The sequence below is a fragment of the Coregonus clupeaformis genome, chromosome 30 (genome assembly GCF_020615455.1).
Source record: "Coregonus clupeaformis isolate EN_2021a chromosome 30, ASM2061545v1, whole genome shotgun sequence".
Lineage (NCBI taxonomy): Eukaryota > Metazoa > Chordata > Actinopteri > Salmoniformes > Salmonidae > Coregonus > Coregonus clupeaformis.
In genome coordinates this window covers 27,862,053-27,881,653 of record NC_059221.1, presented here as the reverse complement: position 1 = coordinate 27,881,653, position 19,601 = coordinate 27,862,053, and the positions used below count along the sequence as shown (strand labels likewise).

Here is a 19,601-nt window from a genome sequence, read left to right as displayed (position 1 = left end):
GAATTCATATTCATTATATAAATATGCCCTTTTAATTTTGTCTGGCTTGCCGTTCCAAATAAAATTGAAAATTTTTTTCTCATATAATTTAAAAAACTGTTCGCAAGACCATAAGCAAATAGGTAAACTGGGTTAATACTAAAGAGTTAATCAGGGTGATTTTTCCACAAATTGACAGGTATTTTCCTTTCCATGGTAGTAAGATCTTATCTATTTTTGCTAACTTTCTATAAAAATTTATTGAAGTGAGATCATTTATTTCCTTTGGGATATGTATTCCGAGTATATCCACATCACCATCAGACCATTTTATTGGTAAACTACATGGTAACGTAAAAATTGTATTTTTTAGTGATCCAATACGTAATATAGTACATTTGTCATAATTTGGTTGTAATCCAGAGAGATTAGAAAATGTATCTAGATCCTCTATGAGGCTGGGGAGGGATTCTAGTTGTGGATTTAAAAGAAAACATGAATCATCAGCGTACAATGACACCTTTGTTTTTAAACCCTGTATTTCTAATCCTCTGATATTATTATTGGATCTGATTTTAATAGCTAACATCTCGATGGCCACAATAAATAGATATGCCGATAGTGGACAACCTTGTTTCACTCCTCTTGACAGTTTAAAACTTTCTGAAAAATAGCCATTATTTACTATTTTACACCTAGGGTTACTATACATGATTTTGACCCATTTTATAAGAGATTCTCCAAAATTGAAATGCTCCAGGCATTTATATATAAACCCCAGTCGAACTTTATCAAATGCCTTTTCAAGTCTGCTATGAATAGCAGGCCTGGTTTCCCATATTTTCCATAGTGTTCTATTGTTTCCAATACTTGCCTTATATTATCTCCAATGTATCTTCCATGTAAAAAACCTGTCTGATTAGAATGAATAATATCCGACAATACCTTTTTAATTCTATGCGCTATACATTTTGCTAGGATTTTTGCATCACAACATTGAAGTGTAAGGGGCCTCCGATTTTGTAAATGGACTGGATCTTTATATTTTCCACTTGTATCCTGTTTCAGTAATAATGAGATCAGACCTTCTTCTTGAGTGTCAGATAATCTACCATTTACATAGGTGTGGTTAAAACATGCTAATAACGGTCCTCTTAGTATATCAAAAAAGGTTTGGTATACCTCGACTGGTATGCCATCCAACCCTGGAGTTTTCCCGGACTTAAAGTCTTTAATTGCATCCAGAAGTTCCTCCTCTGTAATTTCACCTTCACATGAGTCTTTCTGTGTGGCTGTTAATTTGACATTATCAATAGAAAAAAATCTCTACAATTAGCTTCAGTTAGAGGAGTTGGAGGCGACTGAAAAGAAAACATATGCTTAAAGTACTTTGTTTCTTCCTTCAAAATATAATTTGGTGAATTATGGGTGACTCCGTCAATTGTAACCAGTTTCATTAAGGTTTTTTTGGTAGCATTCCTATGTTGAAGATTAAAAAAGAATTGTGTTAATTTTCCCCCATATTCCATCCAGTTTGCTTAATTTTTATAATATATTACACTTGATCTTTCTTGAATAAATTTCTCCATTTCTTTTTCCTCTAATTTATTCTGAGCCTCTATGTTACAGTTTTTATTGCCATATATCTGTTCTGTTAGACTTTCTATTTCCTTTCTTAGTATAAACTCTTTTGACCTAAATTGCTTTTGTTTTCGAGATGAGTACTGAAATGCATGGCCTCTAAAGGCACATTTAAAGGTGTCCCATACAATAAGGGGATTCGCTGTACCTATGTTATGTTGGAAAAAGTCAGTTATAAATTCCTTTGTTCTAATTATAAATAAATTATCATCCAATAGGCTTTGATTACATTTCCAATATCCTCGCCCACGTGGAAATTCAGTAAGAGAAATGTATATGCCTATTATATGATGGTCCGACCGCATTCTGTCCCCTATCAACACTTTTTTTTACTTTTGGTGCCAACGAAAATGAGATAAGAAAGACGACTAGCTTGATTCAGTCTCCGCCATGTATATCTCACTAGATCAGTATATTTAAGCCTCCATATATCTACTAGTTCTAATGTATCCATGACATTCACAATTTCCTTAAGAGCATGTGGGTGATTGTTTGTGGTGTGATTTCCTTTACGGTCCATTGAGCTATTTAAAACAGTATTATAATCCCCCACCATAATAATATTGTCTTGAGTTGCTTGCAGGCTTGATAATTTATTATATAAATTGTCAAAGAATTGTGGATCATCATTATTTGGTCCGTAAAGGTTAATGAGCCATTTCTGTTTATGGTCCAATAACATATTTAAAATAATCCATCTACCTATCTATTTGGACAATTTGCACATTCGGATCGAAATTACTATTAATTAATATCATCACCCCTTTTGAATTTCTTTGCCCATGGGAGAAGTATATTCCCCCCATTCTTTTTTCCACGCTACTTCATCTCGAATTGTTGAATGAGTTTCCTGTATACAATATATATTATATTCCTTCTCTTTGAGCCATGTAAATATTGTTCTTCTTTTGTTATTATCAGCTAAGCCATTACAATTACAGTGGGGGAAAAAAGTATTTAGTCAGCCACCAATTGTGCAAGTTCTCCCACTTAAAAATATGAGTGAGGCCTGTAATTTTCCTCATAGGTACACGTCAACTATGACAGACAAATTGAGGAAATAAAATCCAGAAAATCACATTGTAGGATTTTTAATGAATTTATTTTCAAATTATGGTGGAAAATAAGTATTTGGTCACCTACAAACAAGCAAGATTTCTGGCTCTCACAGACCTGTAACTTCTTCTTTAAGAGGCTCTTCTGTCCTCCACTCGTTACCTGTATTAATGGCACCTGTTTGAACTTGTTATCAGTATAAAAGACACCTGTCCACAACCTCAAACAGTCACACTCCAAACTCTACTATGGCCAAGACCAAAGAGCTGTCAAAGGACACCAGAAACAAAATTGTAGACCTGCACCAGGCTGGGAAGACTGAATCTGCAATAGGTAAGCAGCTTGGTTTGAAGAAATCAACTGTGGGAGCAATTATTAGGGAAATGGAAGACATACAAGACCACTGATAATCTCCCTCGATCTGGGGCTCCACGCAAGATCTCACCCCGTGGGGTCAAAATGATCACAAGAATGGTGAGCAAAAATCCCAGAACCACACGGGGGGACCTAGTGAATGACCTGCAGAGAGCTGGGACCAAAGTAACAAAGCCTACCATCAGTAACACACTACGCCGCCAGGGTCTCAAATCCTGCAGTGCCAGACGTGTCCCCCTGCTTAAGCCAGTACATGTCCAGGCCCGTCTGAAGTTTGCTAGAGTGCATTTGGATGATCCAGAAGAGGATTGGGAGAATGTCATATGGTCAGATGAAACCAAAATAGAACTTTTTGGTAAAAACTCAACTCTTCGTGTTTGGAGGACAAAGAATGCTGAGTTGCATCCAAAGAACACCATACCTACTGTGAAGCATGGGGGGTGGAAACATCATGCTTTGGGGCTGTTTTTTCTGCAAAGGGACCAGGACGACTGATCCGTGTAAAGGAAAGAATAAATGGGGCCATGTATCGTGAGATTTTGAGTGAAAACCTCCTTCCATCAGCAAGGGCATTGAAGATGAAACGTGGCTGGGTCTTTCAGCATGACAATGATCCCAAACACACCGCCGGGCAACGAAGGAGTGGCTTCGTAAGAAGCATTTCAAGGTCCTGGAGTGGCCTAGCCAGTCTCCAGATCTCAACCCCATAGAAAATCTTTGGAGGGAGTTGAAAGTCTGTGTTGCCCAGCGACAGCCCCAAAACATCACTGCTCTAGAGGAGATCTGCATGGAGGAATGGGCCAAAATACCAGCAACAGTGTGTGAAAACCTTGTGAAGACTTACAGAAAACGTTTGACCTGTGTCATTGCCAACAAAGGGTATATAACAAAGTATTGAGAAACTTTTGTTATTGACCAAATACTTATTTTCCACCATAATTTGCAAATAAATTCATTAAAAATCCTACAATGTGATTTTCTGGATTTTTTTTTCTCATTTTGTCTGTCATAGTTGACGTGTACCTATGGTGAAAATTACAGGCCTCTCTCATCTTTTTAAGTGGGAGAACTTGCACAATTGGTGGCTGACTAAATACTTTTTTCCCCCACTGTATAACTGGCTATACTTATTTCACCATCCACCATAATGAGATACAAGTTTCAAGTCTATTTATCATTATATATGTTTGTAAATTTACCAATAAAAAATATCGTAATGATTGAGTGTCCATATAGCTGTACCGTGATATTTGCATTGCTACGGAGTAACCCTTCAATTGTTCTCCACTAATTCCCCCGCTAAAGCCCCTCCCCATCCCAAATTGAGCCGGCATCCCAGTGATCAGCATCCCACCCACGTCCCTCCGGATCCCTAAGGCCCCGAGAGGCCAGGACCCATCCATCGAAAACAGCACACAGTGCCATCCACAAAATAGAAGCAGATTAACCGCCAAAAGCATTTCCAATGCTTTCACCTCTATATATATATCTATATAACCTTTTTTTTTTTAAATTATGCATATCCTATTTTCCATCATTATCAATTAATATGCGTAATAATATCGGCAGTTCACACGTAGGATTCTAACATATAACCCGGATTGCCATTGTATTACATTTAATTCATTGACAAGCAATTATTATCCTAGCAAATAATTCCCGTGGTCCATCCCATACCCCCCCAACATCCCCACCCCCCCACAACAGATGCCAGACAAGCACACACGCACATACTCACATACTCCAACACACTCAACCCCCCTCCTCCACAATCCACCATAAAATCAGATACTCAACGGCTGTTATATCCCAGAGCCCAACTCGAGAAATAACTTGATTTACGAGTGCACATACAGTTAAAGCTGATTGAGAAAGCATGCAGATTGAGCAGAAATTGATAACAATATGAGATTTGATTAATCTACTTAATCTATGTCAAGTCCTAGGTGATGGAGATCAGATCCACCCTCTTCATCTGAGACACAAACACTCTGATCCCCTGTTGTAACCATTTTCCCAAGCATCTCCATACGGTCAGACCTTTGATTATTTTGTGCCACCTGGGCCACAATGATAAACCCCCTCTCTGATTGTCCGAGTGTGACCCCCTCCCCATGGGTTACTGCAGCCAGTGTTGCCAGCACTGCCACTACCTGGGTGGGCGTACCCCACCGGAATCCCCACCGGCAAGGTAAAAGGTCGTCAAGGTTCTCATTAGCAGCTTTGAGAATTTCCTTGTATATTATGCTCTCCCATCAGGGGGCTCTGGCTTTGTAGGACCAACCCTGCCAGGCAGGCTCAGAATCTTGAGGGGGCGGTGCTGCTCAAGTAGGTCTCTGACCGCATTTATTTCTCTGTTTAGGCTGCATATTCACAGCAGGTCCATAAAAGAGATGGGAACTGCTCTGTGGTGTATGGGTCGCTCAGGTGGGTGTCCAGGTTATAGGGTTAGGGATCTTTCCATCACAATTCCATCACAAGTTCTTATAGGGTTAGGGATCTTTCCAGGACAATGAAAAATTAGATTAGATGTATACTATATTTAAAAATGTATATCCCTCATCTACACAAACTGTATGTTTGTTAGCTAGCTAGCCAGCCAGACAGTTTTAGAGGAATGACTCCATATTTTTTTTCTAATTAACTGCCAATATGCCAACACTCCATTCAAACAATGCAGTCAATCCACAGCCATACACTGGCTGAAATCAGTTGATGATAGGACTTAGACGAGTTGTAAATGCAACAAGTACTGATATAATAAAATAATAATATAATATGCCATTTAGCAGACGCTTTTATCCAAAACGACTTACAGTCATGTGTGCATAAATTTTTACGTATGGGGGTCCCGGGGATCGAACCCACTACCCTGGCGTTACAAGCGCCATGCTCTACCAATTGAGCTACAGAGGACACATGATATTGTATCATATAATATCTTTCCAAGAAAACAAACATTTTAACATTTATGGTCTGTTTACATATATTTTAGTGGCTACATATACATATATATATATATATATATATATATAGTTGAAGTCGGAAGTTTACATACACCTTAGCCAAATACATTTAAACTCAGTTTTTCACAATTCCTGACATTTAATCCTAGTAAAAATTCCCTGTTTTAGGTCAGTTAGGATCACCACTTTATTTTAAGAATGTGAAATGTCAGAATAATAGTAAAGAGAATGATTTATTTCAGCTTTTATTTCTTTCATCACATTCCCAGTGGGTCAGAAGTTGACATACACTCAGTTAGTATTTGGTAGCATTGCCTTTAAATTGTTTAACTTGGGTCAAACGTTTCGGGTAGCCTTCCACAAGCTTCCCACAATAAGTTGGGTGAATTTTGGCCCATTCCTCCTGACAGAGCTGGTGTAACTGAGTCTAGTTAGTAGACCTCCTTGCTCGCACACACTTTTTCAGTTCTGCCCACACATTTTCTATAGGATTGAGGTCAGGGCTTTGTGATGGCGACTCCAATACCTTGACTTTGTTGTCCTTAAGCCATTTTGCCACAGCTTTGGAAGTATGCTTGGGGTCATTGTCCATTTGAAAGACCCATTTGCGACCAAGCATTAACTTCCTGACTGATGTCTTGAGATGTTGCTTCAATATATCCACATACTTTTCCTTCCACATGATGCCATCTATTTTGTGAAGTGCACCACTCCCTTCTGCAGCAAAGCACCCCCACAGCATGATGCTGCCACCCCCGTGCCTCACGGTTGGGATGGTGTTCTTCGGCTTGCAAGACCCCCCTTTTTCCTCCAAACATAACGATGGTCATTATGGCCAAACAGTTCAATTTTTTTGTCAAAAAATACGATCTTTGTCCCCATGTGCAGTTGCAAACCGTAGTCTGGCTTTTTTATGACGGTTTTGGAGCAGTGGCTTCTTCCTTGCTGAGCGGCCTTTCAGGTTATGTCGATATAGGACTCGTTTTACTGTGGATATAGATACTTTTGTACCTGTTTCCTACAGCATCTTCACAAGGTCCTTTGCTGTTGTTCTGGGATTGATTTGCACTTTTCGCACCAAAGTACGTTCATCTCTAGGAGACAGAACGCGTCTCCTTCCTCAGCGGTATGACGGCTGCGTGGTCCCATGGTGTTTATACTTGCGTACTTGTCACGCCCTGGCTCTGGGGACTCTTAATTGTTGAGCCAGGGTGTGGATTTTCTATGTTTTGTTTGCTATGGTTTTCGTTCTAGATCGGTTAGATCTATGTTGGCCAGGGTGGTTCCCAATCAGAGGCAGCTGTAGCTCGTTGTCTCTGATTGGGAACCATACTTAGGCAGCCTGTTTTCACTAGTCATTGTGGGATCTTGTTCCGAATGGTTTGTGTTAACCTAGGACTTCACGTTTCGTTTGTTGTTTTGTTCGTGTGGTGTACTTCAATAAAAGATGTACGTTTATCACGCTGCGCCTTGGTACGCTTCATCTATCGACGATCGTGACAGTACTATTGTTTGTACAGATGAACGTGGTACCTTCAGGCATTTGGAAATTGCTCCCAAAGATGAACCAGACTTGTGGAGGTCCAAAAAAGATTTGGAGGTCTTGGCTGATTTCTTTTGATTTTCCCATGATGTCAAGTAAAGAGGCACTGAGTTTGAAGGTAGGCCTTGAAATACATCCACAGGTACACCTCCAATTGACTCAAATGATGTCAATTAGCCTATCAGAAGCTTCTAAAGCCATGACATCATTTTCTGGAATTTTCCAAGCTGTTTAAAGGCACAGTCAACTTAGTGTATGTAAACTTCTGACCCACTGGAATTGTGATACAGTGAATTATAAGTGAAATAATAGTGAAGACATCAAAACTATGAAATAACGACTGAGTCGGCAGAAAGGCAGGAACCTTCACAAATAAGAGAGGTATGCCAATCAGACAGCCCACCAGTCAGACAGCCAGCCGGTCAGACCGCATATACATGGCCTACTTTAGCCCTGTCTTGCATAGGGAAAGGTGATATCTACACTATATATACAAAAGTATGTGGACACCCCTTCAAATTAGTGGATTCGGCTATTTCAGCCACACAAGTTGCTGACAGGTATATAAAATCGAGCACACAGCCATGCAATCTCCGTAGACAAACATTGGCAGTAGAATGGCCTTACTGAAGAGCTCAGTGACTTTCAATGTGGCACCGTCATAGGATGCCACCTTTCCAACAAGTCAGTTCATCAAATTTCTGCCATGCTAGAGCTGCCCCAGTCAACTACAAGTTATGTTATTGTGAAGAGGCAATATCTAGGAGCAACAACGGCTCAGCCACGAAGTGGTACGCCACACAAGCTCACAGTAGGGGACCACCGATTGCTGAAGCGCGTAGCGAATAATAAACGTCTGTCCTCGGTTGCAACACTCACTACCAACTTCCAAACTGCCTCAGGAAGCAATGTCAGCACAAGAACTGTTAGTCAGGAGCTTCATGAAATGGGTTTCCATGGCCGACCAGGCGCACACAAGCCTAAGATCACCATGCGCAATGCCAAGCGTCGGCTGGAGTGGTGTAAAGCTCACCACCATCGGACTCTGGAGCAGTGGAAATGCGTTTTCTGGAGTGATGAATCACGCTTCACCATCTGGCAGTCCGACGGATGAATCTGGGTTTGGTGGATGCCAGGAGAACGCTACCTGTCCCAATGCATAGTGCCAACTGTAAAGTTTGGTGAAAGAGGAATAATGGTCTGGGGCTGTTTTTCATGGTTCGGGCTAGGCCCCTTAGTTCCAGTGAAGGGACATCTTAAAGCTACAGCATACAATGACATTCTGGATGATTCTGTGCTTCCAACTTTGTGGCAACAGTTTGTGGAAGGCCCTTTCTTGTTTCAGCATGACAATGCCCCCATGCACAAAGCGAGGTCCATACAGAAATGGTTTGTTAAGATCGGTGTAGAAGAACTCTACTGGCGACCGCGAGACAGGCCTAATCGCCCAACATCAGTGCCCGACCTCACTAATGCTCTTGTGGCTGAATGGAAGCAAGTCCCCGCAGCAATGTTCCAACATTTAGTGGAAAGGCTATCCAGAAGAGTGGAGGCTGTTATAGCAGCAAAGGGGGGATCAAGTCTATATTAATGGCCATGATTTTGGAAAGAGATGTTCGACGAGCACGTCCACATACTTTTGGTCATGTAGTGTAGTCAGTTGCACAACTGAATGCATTCAACCAAAATGTGTCTTCCGCATTTAACTCAACCCCTCTGAATCAGAGAGGTACGTGGGACTGCCTTAATCGACGTCCACATCATTGGCGCCTGGGGAGGGAAAGGGGATACCTAGTCAGTTGCACAACTGAATGCATTCAACTGAAATGTGTTTTCCACGTTTAACTCAATCCATCTGAATCAGAGAGGTGCGTGGGGCTGCCTTAATCGACATCATCGGCACCCGATGAGCAGTTGTTGTTGAGGGTTAACTGCCTTGCTCAAGGGCAGAACGGCAGATTTTTCCACCTTGCCGGCTTGGAGATTCAAACCAGCGACCTTTCGGTTACTGGCCCAATGCTCTTAACCACTAGGAGGAATGACTCAGTTGACCGGTTGTTGAAACACTGACTGTCTACACAGCCATAACAAAAAGAGGCTAAAGCACGGTCACCTTTTTAAACCGCTGAGTTAATCACGGTCAATTAATTTACAATGCTATTCCGCAATGGTTTCGAACCAGTTTCCCTACCGTTGTCCCTCGGCCAACAAATGTTTGGCTTTGGTTGATTTCCGTTGATCATGTTGGTGGTGGCATTCCTGGATGCTGCTTCGGTGGTCTGTGTCTACAATACACAGGGGAATCGAGGGGGAGCGACTGCATAGATAGAGGCAGGCAGTCCAGCCGCCTGTAGATGTGGAGCAGCCTGTCTCTCTGCATCCTCTTGATCTGCCTGCCTGGGCTGCCTGCTGTGGGCTTGCAGCCTTTACGTAACAGCCTACAGAATTTTGTTTGTGCATTTGTGTGAGGGCAAGAAAAAAGCAGAGACTAATCCAATAAAAACGTAGGCCTGTCACAAATGGATTGGAAAGTGAAACACACTCAAATTTGACATATTCCCTTGTTAAAACCAAGCATCTAGCCTAATCTACAGAAGTTCTGAACTTTTGACAGCTCTCCCTTCAATTGTCACTTCTCACTGGAAAGACTATTTCACACTCACAGCTTCCAATAACATAGAGAACCTGCAACTATTATCTACCCACGCATACAACACTACCTAGGAAGCTTTACGCTTACAAACAACATTTATTCACCCTGGGTGATACAACCGATAATGTAGATCAAATGCATTTTTTGTTGTTGCCTAATTCAGTCTTAATCCCATGATAAGTATTCAGATACGTGGTTTAGTATAGGCCTAAATCCATCTTAATCCAGCAGCAATAGGCCAAACAAAATTACGATACTATGTTTGAGATTATATTTGTATGTTTACAGAGATTACTATGTAATTTGTGTATTAAAGGTATCTGCTTAAGTGTGAAAACATATGGGGGGGCTGCTCATACTCTCTCTTTTCCAGCCCCCAAATCACAGTTTAGCCTGCTTTCACTAGATTAATATCTCTGGCCAGTCATCTGACACAGTGCTAAAGGGGAGCCTCAGGGTGAGTATCGATAGTCTAAAGTAGCTTCCTGTCCTCGGCTCCTCTTCTCCTTTTGCTCTGAGGTGAAAGCAATAAGTCAGAAATCCTAGCAGTTCTTTCAGATCACCCTTGATACAGGAAAATAAACTAGGAGAAAGAGATAGTCTAGGCCAGTCATTTTCAACTGCAGGTGGTTCGAAAATAAAATATTTGAAAAAGAATAGGCCTCACAGTTGGGACTTGGGAGTATTAGGCTAATGGTATTATAAGCAATTGTACAGTACTTTTCACAATGCAAATAGTTTATAATAATAATAATAATAATAATAATAATAATAATAATAATAATAATAGGCCTTTAATCTGTTATATTCACTGATAAAATTGACTGCGACTCCGACATGGTGGACACTGATTTGTTGGTCTCCGTAACAGAAAAGGTTGGGATAATTGAAATGACTTAGATGCACCCTTTGGATGGAGAGATCTATGGAGATTAGGGAAAGGAGAAATTTGCCTACCAATCTCCCTCTATGCGTGCACATCTTGATCAGGCAGGGATTTCACCAGCCTGCCAGAGCATACTGATATCTCATCAGAATTAAATTGGACTAGGACTGACTGTGCCAAGTACACTCCCAGCATGGGTGATTCTGGGGGTGACTACCTACACGACAAGCCCTTATCCTGGCTTTAGAAGAACACTGTTCCACAGTGGGAGCTTAGCTCAACCCAGTAGGATACAGTGGCTAGTTGGCTGACATTGGACTGAAGGAGAAAAACTGGGAATCGATATTCACAATCATTTGGTTACATTTGTGGCATGCTAAACGGATCTTCCCACAAAGGTGTGCAGCAGACTTCTGGGTAGGCCATGCTTTGGACCTAATCAATAAATCAACATGAAAAAGGAGTAGGGCTGCCATAAAGGACAACCAGGTTATTCAACAGGATTCTCAGACACCAAATTGTATCCACCCATAATTACTGTAAGGCCTATGGCAGAGTGGGCGAGCAAGAGCGCAAGCAAGCCAAAACCATGGCAGTAACAAATCCATGGCAGTAGCAAATCTTGTTAGAAAACCATGATGCATCTGCAACAATCAACTATCATTCTGAAGACTAAGATGCCTAGTTTATGGCACAGTCTTATACATATTTTTTTCAAAATTTCCCTCGAATTTTGTACATTTTCACCCCAAAATTCTCATTACCGAAATGCGTCCGGATTTAAATTCACGGGTCATTTTATAAAATTTTACTTTTGAAAAACCTAACTTATTTGAATAAAACAAAATATGTTGCTGTAGTTTGTCCATAAATCATAAAAATGGTATACTACTTGAAGTTTACATTAAACTATAATATTTATTACGTAAGAACACAGCATCTGTGGCCATGTTTCTCATTACCGTAACTCTTTTTCAAGTTGCTGTAAAAACTCCAATATTTTTTCCCCAAATATTTTTATTCACCCATGATGCATCATCTAGAGGAGTAGTCCTTAGATGAGCATAAGTTCATTTCATTTCTTCACTTATATGCCTTCAGAATGAGGATCGTATTCTCAAACACCCCCTTTACGACACTTGATCTTCTCATTACCGAAATGACAAAAAAGCTCATATTGGGAAATCTTAGAGAACCATTACCTTACCAACATGGAAGCATGAATAGGCTTTATTGATGTGGTCAATTGTTTGCTGACTCATAATGGCTGTCTGCTATTACTTGCAGCCAAGGGTCTTTCATTACCGAAACACACATTTTTCATTACCGCATAATTTTTTGGGTCTATTTCGGTAATGAGAACCTTAATTTCGGTAAGGATAATAAGCTAATTCTAATGTATAGTAAATGGGTGTGCTGTGCTGGTAACTTTAATGATTTACTAGGACCACTGCTTACACCTATTGTATAGATTGTTTTGTGAAACATCTGTTATTTGATTAAGTAGGGGTTGTCAGGAAATATGGGTGTATAAAGCCCATTTAAAATGTACTTAAAGCCACAATCTGGAGTTTGTGTTTCAGCAAAGAGCAACCCTGCCACTTAAAGGAGGATATCCTTCATTTTGACATGTGTACCTGTCTTTGGTCCATATCCCACATATTTAGATACTTTATAGGCATATCATATTATGCAATTTGCCCATAGGATACAATTCAATGTAGAAATACATCTTAAATACCTTAGAAATACAAATAACCACATCCTAATATACCAAAATTATTTGTAAAGACCTTGGAGAAATTACTTTTTCAAAAAAAGTCACTTTATGCTCAAGTCCACTTTTGAAAGTACATGCAAGTAATTACAGTACTTATACTTATGCTAACATAAGGTATTTTAGTCAATTGCATTAAAATCAGTGATTTTTGTATTATGCAAGTCATTTGTGATTAACAAATAACACAGTTTGATGATGTATTGGGTTACTGAATCTCTAATAGAGCTCAGTACAGTTTTTCAATGGCAAACTACCGAAACATACATTCTCATTTCCGAAACCTGCCTATCATTACCGTAATGCACCAATATTTAGGAAATATTAGGAAAAATAAAATGTATACTTTAGTAATTTTGGCTTAATCTGAAAGTGTGTCTTTTGTTCTTTACCCAAATATGTGTACATTAAAATAACATTTAGGCTATACACAAGTCATTATGACAAAAAACAAGATTCTGTAAGATTCATATATTTGTTTTTAGTGTTGTTTAACTCAGGCCTTTTCATTAGGTGGGCAATGTTAAACAAATATTATAATTTGATATGTTTATTACTTTTTTGGACTTTTGCGGTAATGATCATTTTCCCGTTGATAGTTGTGGAAATTGTGGTAAAATGCATAATAACTTATCAATAAACATGACAATAATTATTACACAGATAACTACAGATCCTTATCTTAGTGATACAGGAGGAATTATGTGTTTCTTAAAAACCAAAACTGGTGTAGTGCCAGTTTCATGAGAATCACCCGGTGGCATGTGCAGGGAGGCAGAGGTTGCAGCAGAGGTGGTAGCCAGGCGGGGTTTCCTCACTCTCCTGCCTTCCCGAGGGGAGGTGGGGTGGACTGAGCCCTAGGCAAGCCACCTGTTAGGAGCCATCCCTTTCAATCTGTGTCTGAGGGCTAAGACAGTGAGGATAAGCAGCTCTGTTTCTCATAAGATGGACTGGCCTCTGTCACAGATCGCTGAGGGCCTATCAGTGAAGCTGACATCACCAACACACACACAGACACACGCGTACACACGCATACACACAGGCGCTCGGACACAGACACAGAAATAGCATACCTCCAAGGTAATACTCTCTAGGTGCATAAGAAAAGTATAATAAGAATTTGTAGCACAAATAGGCTACATTAAAAGGGCATTTTCTGATAAAAGTGCACGAGACACATAGCCTACCCAAGTCTCCAACCCTGTATAGGTGGATGAATCATAACATTACTAATGAAATCACTAATTTCACAAAGAGAGTGGGCCTTTCCCACAATTCTAAGCATTATATATGAGGCAAGGTGCATTGGCTGAATGCAAGTTGACACAGATTTATCAATAGCGAATATTAACAGTTACCCAAGCCTAAATTACAATTTTCAGATTCATTGCCCGTCTACAGTGGGAAAAAAGTATTTAGTCAGCCACCAATTGTGCAAGTTCTCCCACTTAAAAAGATGAGAGAGGCCTGTAATTTTCATCACAGGTACACGTCAACTATGACCGACAAAATAAGGGAAAAAAATCCAGAAAATCACATTGTAGGATTTTTAATGAATTTATTTGCAAATTATGGTGGAAAATAAGTATTTGGTCAATAACAAATGTTTCTCAATACTTTGTTATATACCCTTTGTTGGCAATGACACAGGTCAAACGTTTTCTGTAAGTCTTCACAAGGTTTTCACACACGGTTGCTGGTATTTTGGCCCATTCCTCCATGCAGATCTCATCTAGAGCAGTGATGTTTTGGGGCTGTCGCTGGGCAAAACGGACTTTCAACTCCCTCCAAAGATTTTCTATGGGGTTGAGATCTGGAGACTGGCTAGGCCACTCCAGGACCTTGAAATGCTTCTTACGAAGCCACTCCTTCGTTGCCCGGGCGGTGTGTTTGGGATCATTGTCATGCTGAAAGACCCAGCCACGTTTCATCTTCAATGCCCTTGCTGATGGAAGGAGGTTTTCACTCAAAATCTCACGATACATGGCCCCATTCATTCTTTCCTTTACACGGATCAGTTGTCCTGGTCCCTTTGCAGAAAAACAGCCCCAAAGCATGATGTTTCCACCCCCATGCTTCACAGTAGGTATGGTGTTCTTTGGATGCAACTCAGCATTCTTTGTCCTCCAAACACGACGAGTTGAGTTTTTACCAAAAAGTTCTATTTTGGTTTCATCTGACCATATGATATGATCTCCCAATCCTCTTCTGGATCATCCAAATGCACTCTAGCAAACTTCAGACGGGCCTGGACATGTACTGGCTTAAGCAGGGGTACACGTCTGGCACTGCAGGATTTGAGTCCCTGGCGGCGTAGTGTGTTACTGATGGTAGGCTTTGTTAATTTGGTCCCAGCTCTCTGCAGGTCATTCACTAGGTCCCCCCGTGTGGTTCTGGGATTTTTGCTCACCGTTCTTGTGATCATTCTGACCCCACGGGGTGAGATCTTGCGTGGAGCCCCAGATCGAGGTAGATTATCAGTGGTCTTGTATGTCTTCCATTTCCTAATAATTGCTCCCACAGTTGATTTCTTCTTCAAACCAAGCTATTGCAGATTCAGTCTTCCCAGCCTGGTGCAGGTCTACAATTTTGTTTCTGGTGTCCTTTGACAGCTCTTTGGTCTTGGCCATAGTGGAGTTTGGAGTGTGACTGTTTGAGGTTGTGGACAGGTGTTTTTTATACTGATAACAAGTTCAAACAGGTGCCATTAATACAGGTAACGAGTGGAGGACAGAGGAGCCTCTTAAAGAAGAAGTTACAGGTCTGTGAGAGCCAGAAATCTTGCTTGTTTGTAGGTGACCAAATACTTATTTTCCACCATAATTTGCAAATAAATTCATTAAAAATCCTACAATGTGATTTTCTGGATTTTTTTTCCCTCAATTTGTCTGTCATAGTTGACGTGTACCTATGATGAAGATTACAGGCCTCTCTCATATTTTTAAGTGGGAGAACTTGCACAATTGGTGGCTGACTAAATACTTTTTTCCCCCACTGTATAACAACAGATATCAGAAGAAAAATGCTATATCTATAATATTTATTGTGAACATTTGATTGACTTGGCTAAATTTCAACAGTGTGATTATGTGAAGCACTGGTAAAAAGGTAGGATTGAGTGCCCACACAGCCATGTTATCATATTCTATCACACTAACATCTGATGCCCATCTACAGTGCCTTCGGAAAGTATTCAGACCCCTTGACTTTTTACACATTTTGTTAGGTTACAGCCTTATTCTAAAATGTATTAAATCGTTTTTTTCCCTCATCAATCTATACACCATAATGACAAAGCAAAAACAGGATTTTAGAAATGCTAGCAAATTTATTAAAAATTAAAAACTGAACTATGACTATGACTCAACTGTGAGACCTTATATATAGACAGGTGTGTGCCTTTCCAAATCATGTCCAATTAATTGAATTTACCACAGGTTGACTCCAATCAAGTTGTAGAAACATCTCAAGGATGATCAATGGAAACAGGATGCACCTGAGCTCAATTGCAAAGGGTCTGAATACTTATGTAAAAAGGTATCCGTTTTTTATCTTTATTATTTTTGCAAAAGTTTCTAAAATCCTGTTTTCACTTTGTCATTATGGGGTATTGTGTGTAGATTGCTGAGGATTTGTATTTATTTAATCCATTTAGAATAAGGCTGTAACGTAACAAAATGTGGAAAGAGTCAAGGGATCTGAATACTTTCCGAAGGCACTGTACATCTAGACCGCTGCAATAATGTGGTTTATTTACATTCTATCTGGCTAATCATTTATTTAATCATATAGGCCTAGGCTAGGGCTAAGCATACACACATTTTGAAGTAAGTAAGCCATTGTATATAGGCTATGTATATCGATAGAATTAGGCTAGGTACTTGCTTTGAAATTGCCTAAACTTAGGCTAAAAGATTTTATAAGACTTTCTGGACCTGGTATCTGAAATTGAGAAAATCTTGATGGAACTGGCACATGTCAGAAAATCAATACGGATACTGGACAAACAACCGATCTGGCAAGAATACATAACCTAGCTCACCCTGGCTAAAACACTGGACCAACTTCATTTGCAGTTTTCCATTTCAGGCTAGTGACTTCCATGGTTTTGATTCGGTGTAGCTTACTGTACAAGACAGTTATTGACTGTTTACATTGAACCAGTGTCAGTATATTCCAACTGGAATAAAGCAATGTTTACCCTATATATTTTTTTAAATAATTTTCAGTATCGTAAAACTTTTTCAGTGTGAACTTAAACGACTAAAGCCAGATATAAAAGATAATGGAGTTATATCTATTTTTTAAATAAGATCTTTGAGAACTAACAATCACCAAAATAAAAACTAAACAGTTAGGTAGAATCTAAAATAAAAAAAATAATTGATTTTGTTATAATGGTTGAGTCACTCTGATAGCATAAGAACACAGCATAGGCCATGGCAAAATGTGTAGAATTGTAGGAAATTAGCTTTAAAACTGCTATTTTTCTCTCAGCCCCATGGTAAAATGTGCAGAATGGTAGGAAACTAGCTTTAAAACTGTACAATATTCTCTCTGCCCCATGGCAAAATATGTAGAACTTTGCCACCGCTGCTTAAAAATATCCTAGGGGAAACACTGTTAAGGTTGTGCTTTCTAGAAAGCAATCATGAGTGTAGGGTGGGACCAAGCCAATAAAATGTTTTTTCCATCATCCAAATGTAGGCTATACATAATCGATAACAACAGTCCAATCTCACCAATTTCTCCCCTCCTCCCCAGTCAGAAAAAGTGTTGTTACCTTATGACATTTACTGATCATCTACACAAATACTCTTCAAATGTTGCCTCTGTAGGCCTAGGCAAATTGGTGTGTAATTAGGCCTAAGTCATGTTGAGAATAGCCAGAATGTGGCAAAAACTCAATGTACTCTCACTGGACACGCTGTGCTGAGAAAGAAGCAATTTTCACATCACAGAGCTTCTGAACCATTATCACAAACCACTTCACAATACTAAACACAAAATCTGAACAGAAGCTTGAACAGTAATCAATCCTACTGAGTATTATATTTCTGTATTATATCATTGCTCCAAATAATGCAACATTGAGTTGGTTTATCCACTAGTTGGTAAAAAGAGAGAAGTGAACTCACTCCCCATGATCTTCAGCCCACTCCTGAACATCTTGAAGAGCTGTATTCCAGGACACCATGAGAAGCTTTGTGCTGTGTCACTGCCTTGTCAATGTGACTGTCTTAGCACTATGGACCAGTCATCCCGCTATCAGAGGAATAAACCTGTTCAAGCTGTTTCTGTCCTATTTGCTTTGGGGTGAAGTTTGCTCTTTGTTTTTGGAACGGAACATGCTGGACTCACTATCTGTGACAAAAAACAAGGTAAAGAAAGTCTGTTGAAGGGTTGTAGCAATAGCCCCATGGTAGTCCTGTATCACTAACTGCATTCATATCACTGATAAGTTACAGAAGTAGGCCTACTGATGATAGATCAACCCAAATCTTGAGGGATTTAAATTACATAAGTAAAATTATTCTCATAGCTGGGCATATGTATGATCAAATAGCGTACCTTTCACGTGAGAAATTAGTCTAACTCTAAATTTCGAAACAGACTTCCCAGTTTCAGCACCTCAATCTCAAACAATAAAATATTATTATTATTAATATAATATATTATAAAATATTCTGGCACATCTCCAAAGGTGTCATCACTAGCCTGTACCACAACGATTGTAGGAGGTAGTGCCTTCCTGCCTGGCCTATCTGCTGGATTTACTACAGTTTCAGACGACATATGGCACACATGTAGTCGTGTAGCCATTGTAGTATTGGTTATATTGCTGCTGTCTTTTCGCAAACACAAATATTTCACTGGTCCACCTTTCATTGTGCCCTACTGCAAAATAAACAGTCCTGTCCTATTTATCAATACATTTAAAAAATCAAATAAGATGGTCACCATGCTCCATTTTAGAGTCAAAAAAATACACAAACGTTTCCAGGATACGGCCATGTTTCCAAAAGACACTCCCCTAATTTTAGTGAACCAAACAATTAAATAGCTATAGCAACATTAAAAGCAATACATGCATTGCCACTGTTTTACCAGAAATGTGATAAGGAATAACCTTCCTGTCAGAATTTCCAAATATCATTCTCATTTTGCCCTGAAACTAGAGCCAATTTAGTGAAATATTGCGTCACGGCTACAAATTTGTGGCTCGGTTCGCAGGTTTACCTGTTGGAATAGACGCCTGCGGCACAGTCAGCGAGAGACAAAAGAACAGGGGAGGAAGAGAGGAGGCAGCGGCGACAGCCTCCTCAGATCTGCGCAAGATGGTGAGGAGAGAGAGACCATGCAGCGGTTCCACCAGCAGCCTAGGAACACCTCCAGTGAGAGGGATTGAGAGGGGGGAGGATCCTGGGGCTAGAGCGCTGTGCTGTGGTGGAGGGGGAATGAACCAGCAGAATGGACCAGCGGTGGAGGAGGAGGCAGCAGCCCAGTAACAAGAGGTGATGTAGCAGCAGGCATGCAGCGTTACGGCAGCAGCATCCTCCCTGTAGCCAGCTGGGGTGTGGGGAATCAGAACTGGAGACAGGCAGAGAAGCAGAGTGAAGAGGGTCTTTCTGGAGGATGCGGCCAGCGTTTAGTCCTTTGTGTGCAGTGTCAGCAGGGATTATCAGAGGAGGAGGGCAGTGGGGAAATTGGCTGCCCAGGCAGCC

At 40.2% G+C, this 19,601-nt stretch overlaps 1 protein-coding gene across 2 annotated transcripts in view; it reads right to left on the bottom strand.

Annotated features, from left to right (window-relative positions):
• The window catches only part of LOC121545572 (E3 ubiquitin-protein ligase MIB2), a 72,507-nt gene extending 54,377 nt beyond the window's left edge, over nucleotides 1–18,130 (bottom strand). For both annotated transcript variants that reach the window (XM_041856206.2, XM_041856207.2), the window contains exon 1: nucleotides 18,015–18,130. In XM_041856206.2, the coding sequence (XP_041712140.1) occupies nucleotides 18,015–18,045 (31 nt within the window). In that variant the 5' untranslated portion in view covers nucleotides 18,046–18,130. The remainder of the gene's footprint in view (nucleotides 1–18,014) is intronic.
• Between the last annotated feature and the right edge of the window lie 1,471 nt (nucleotides 18,131–19,601).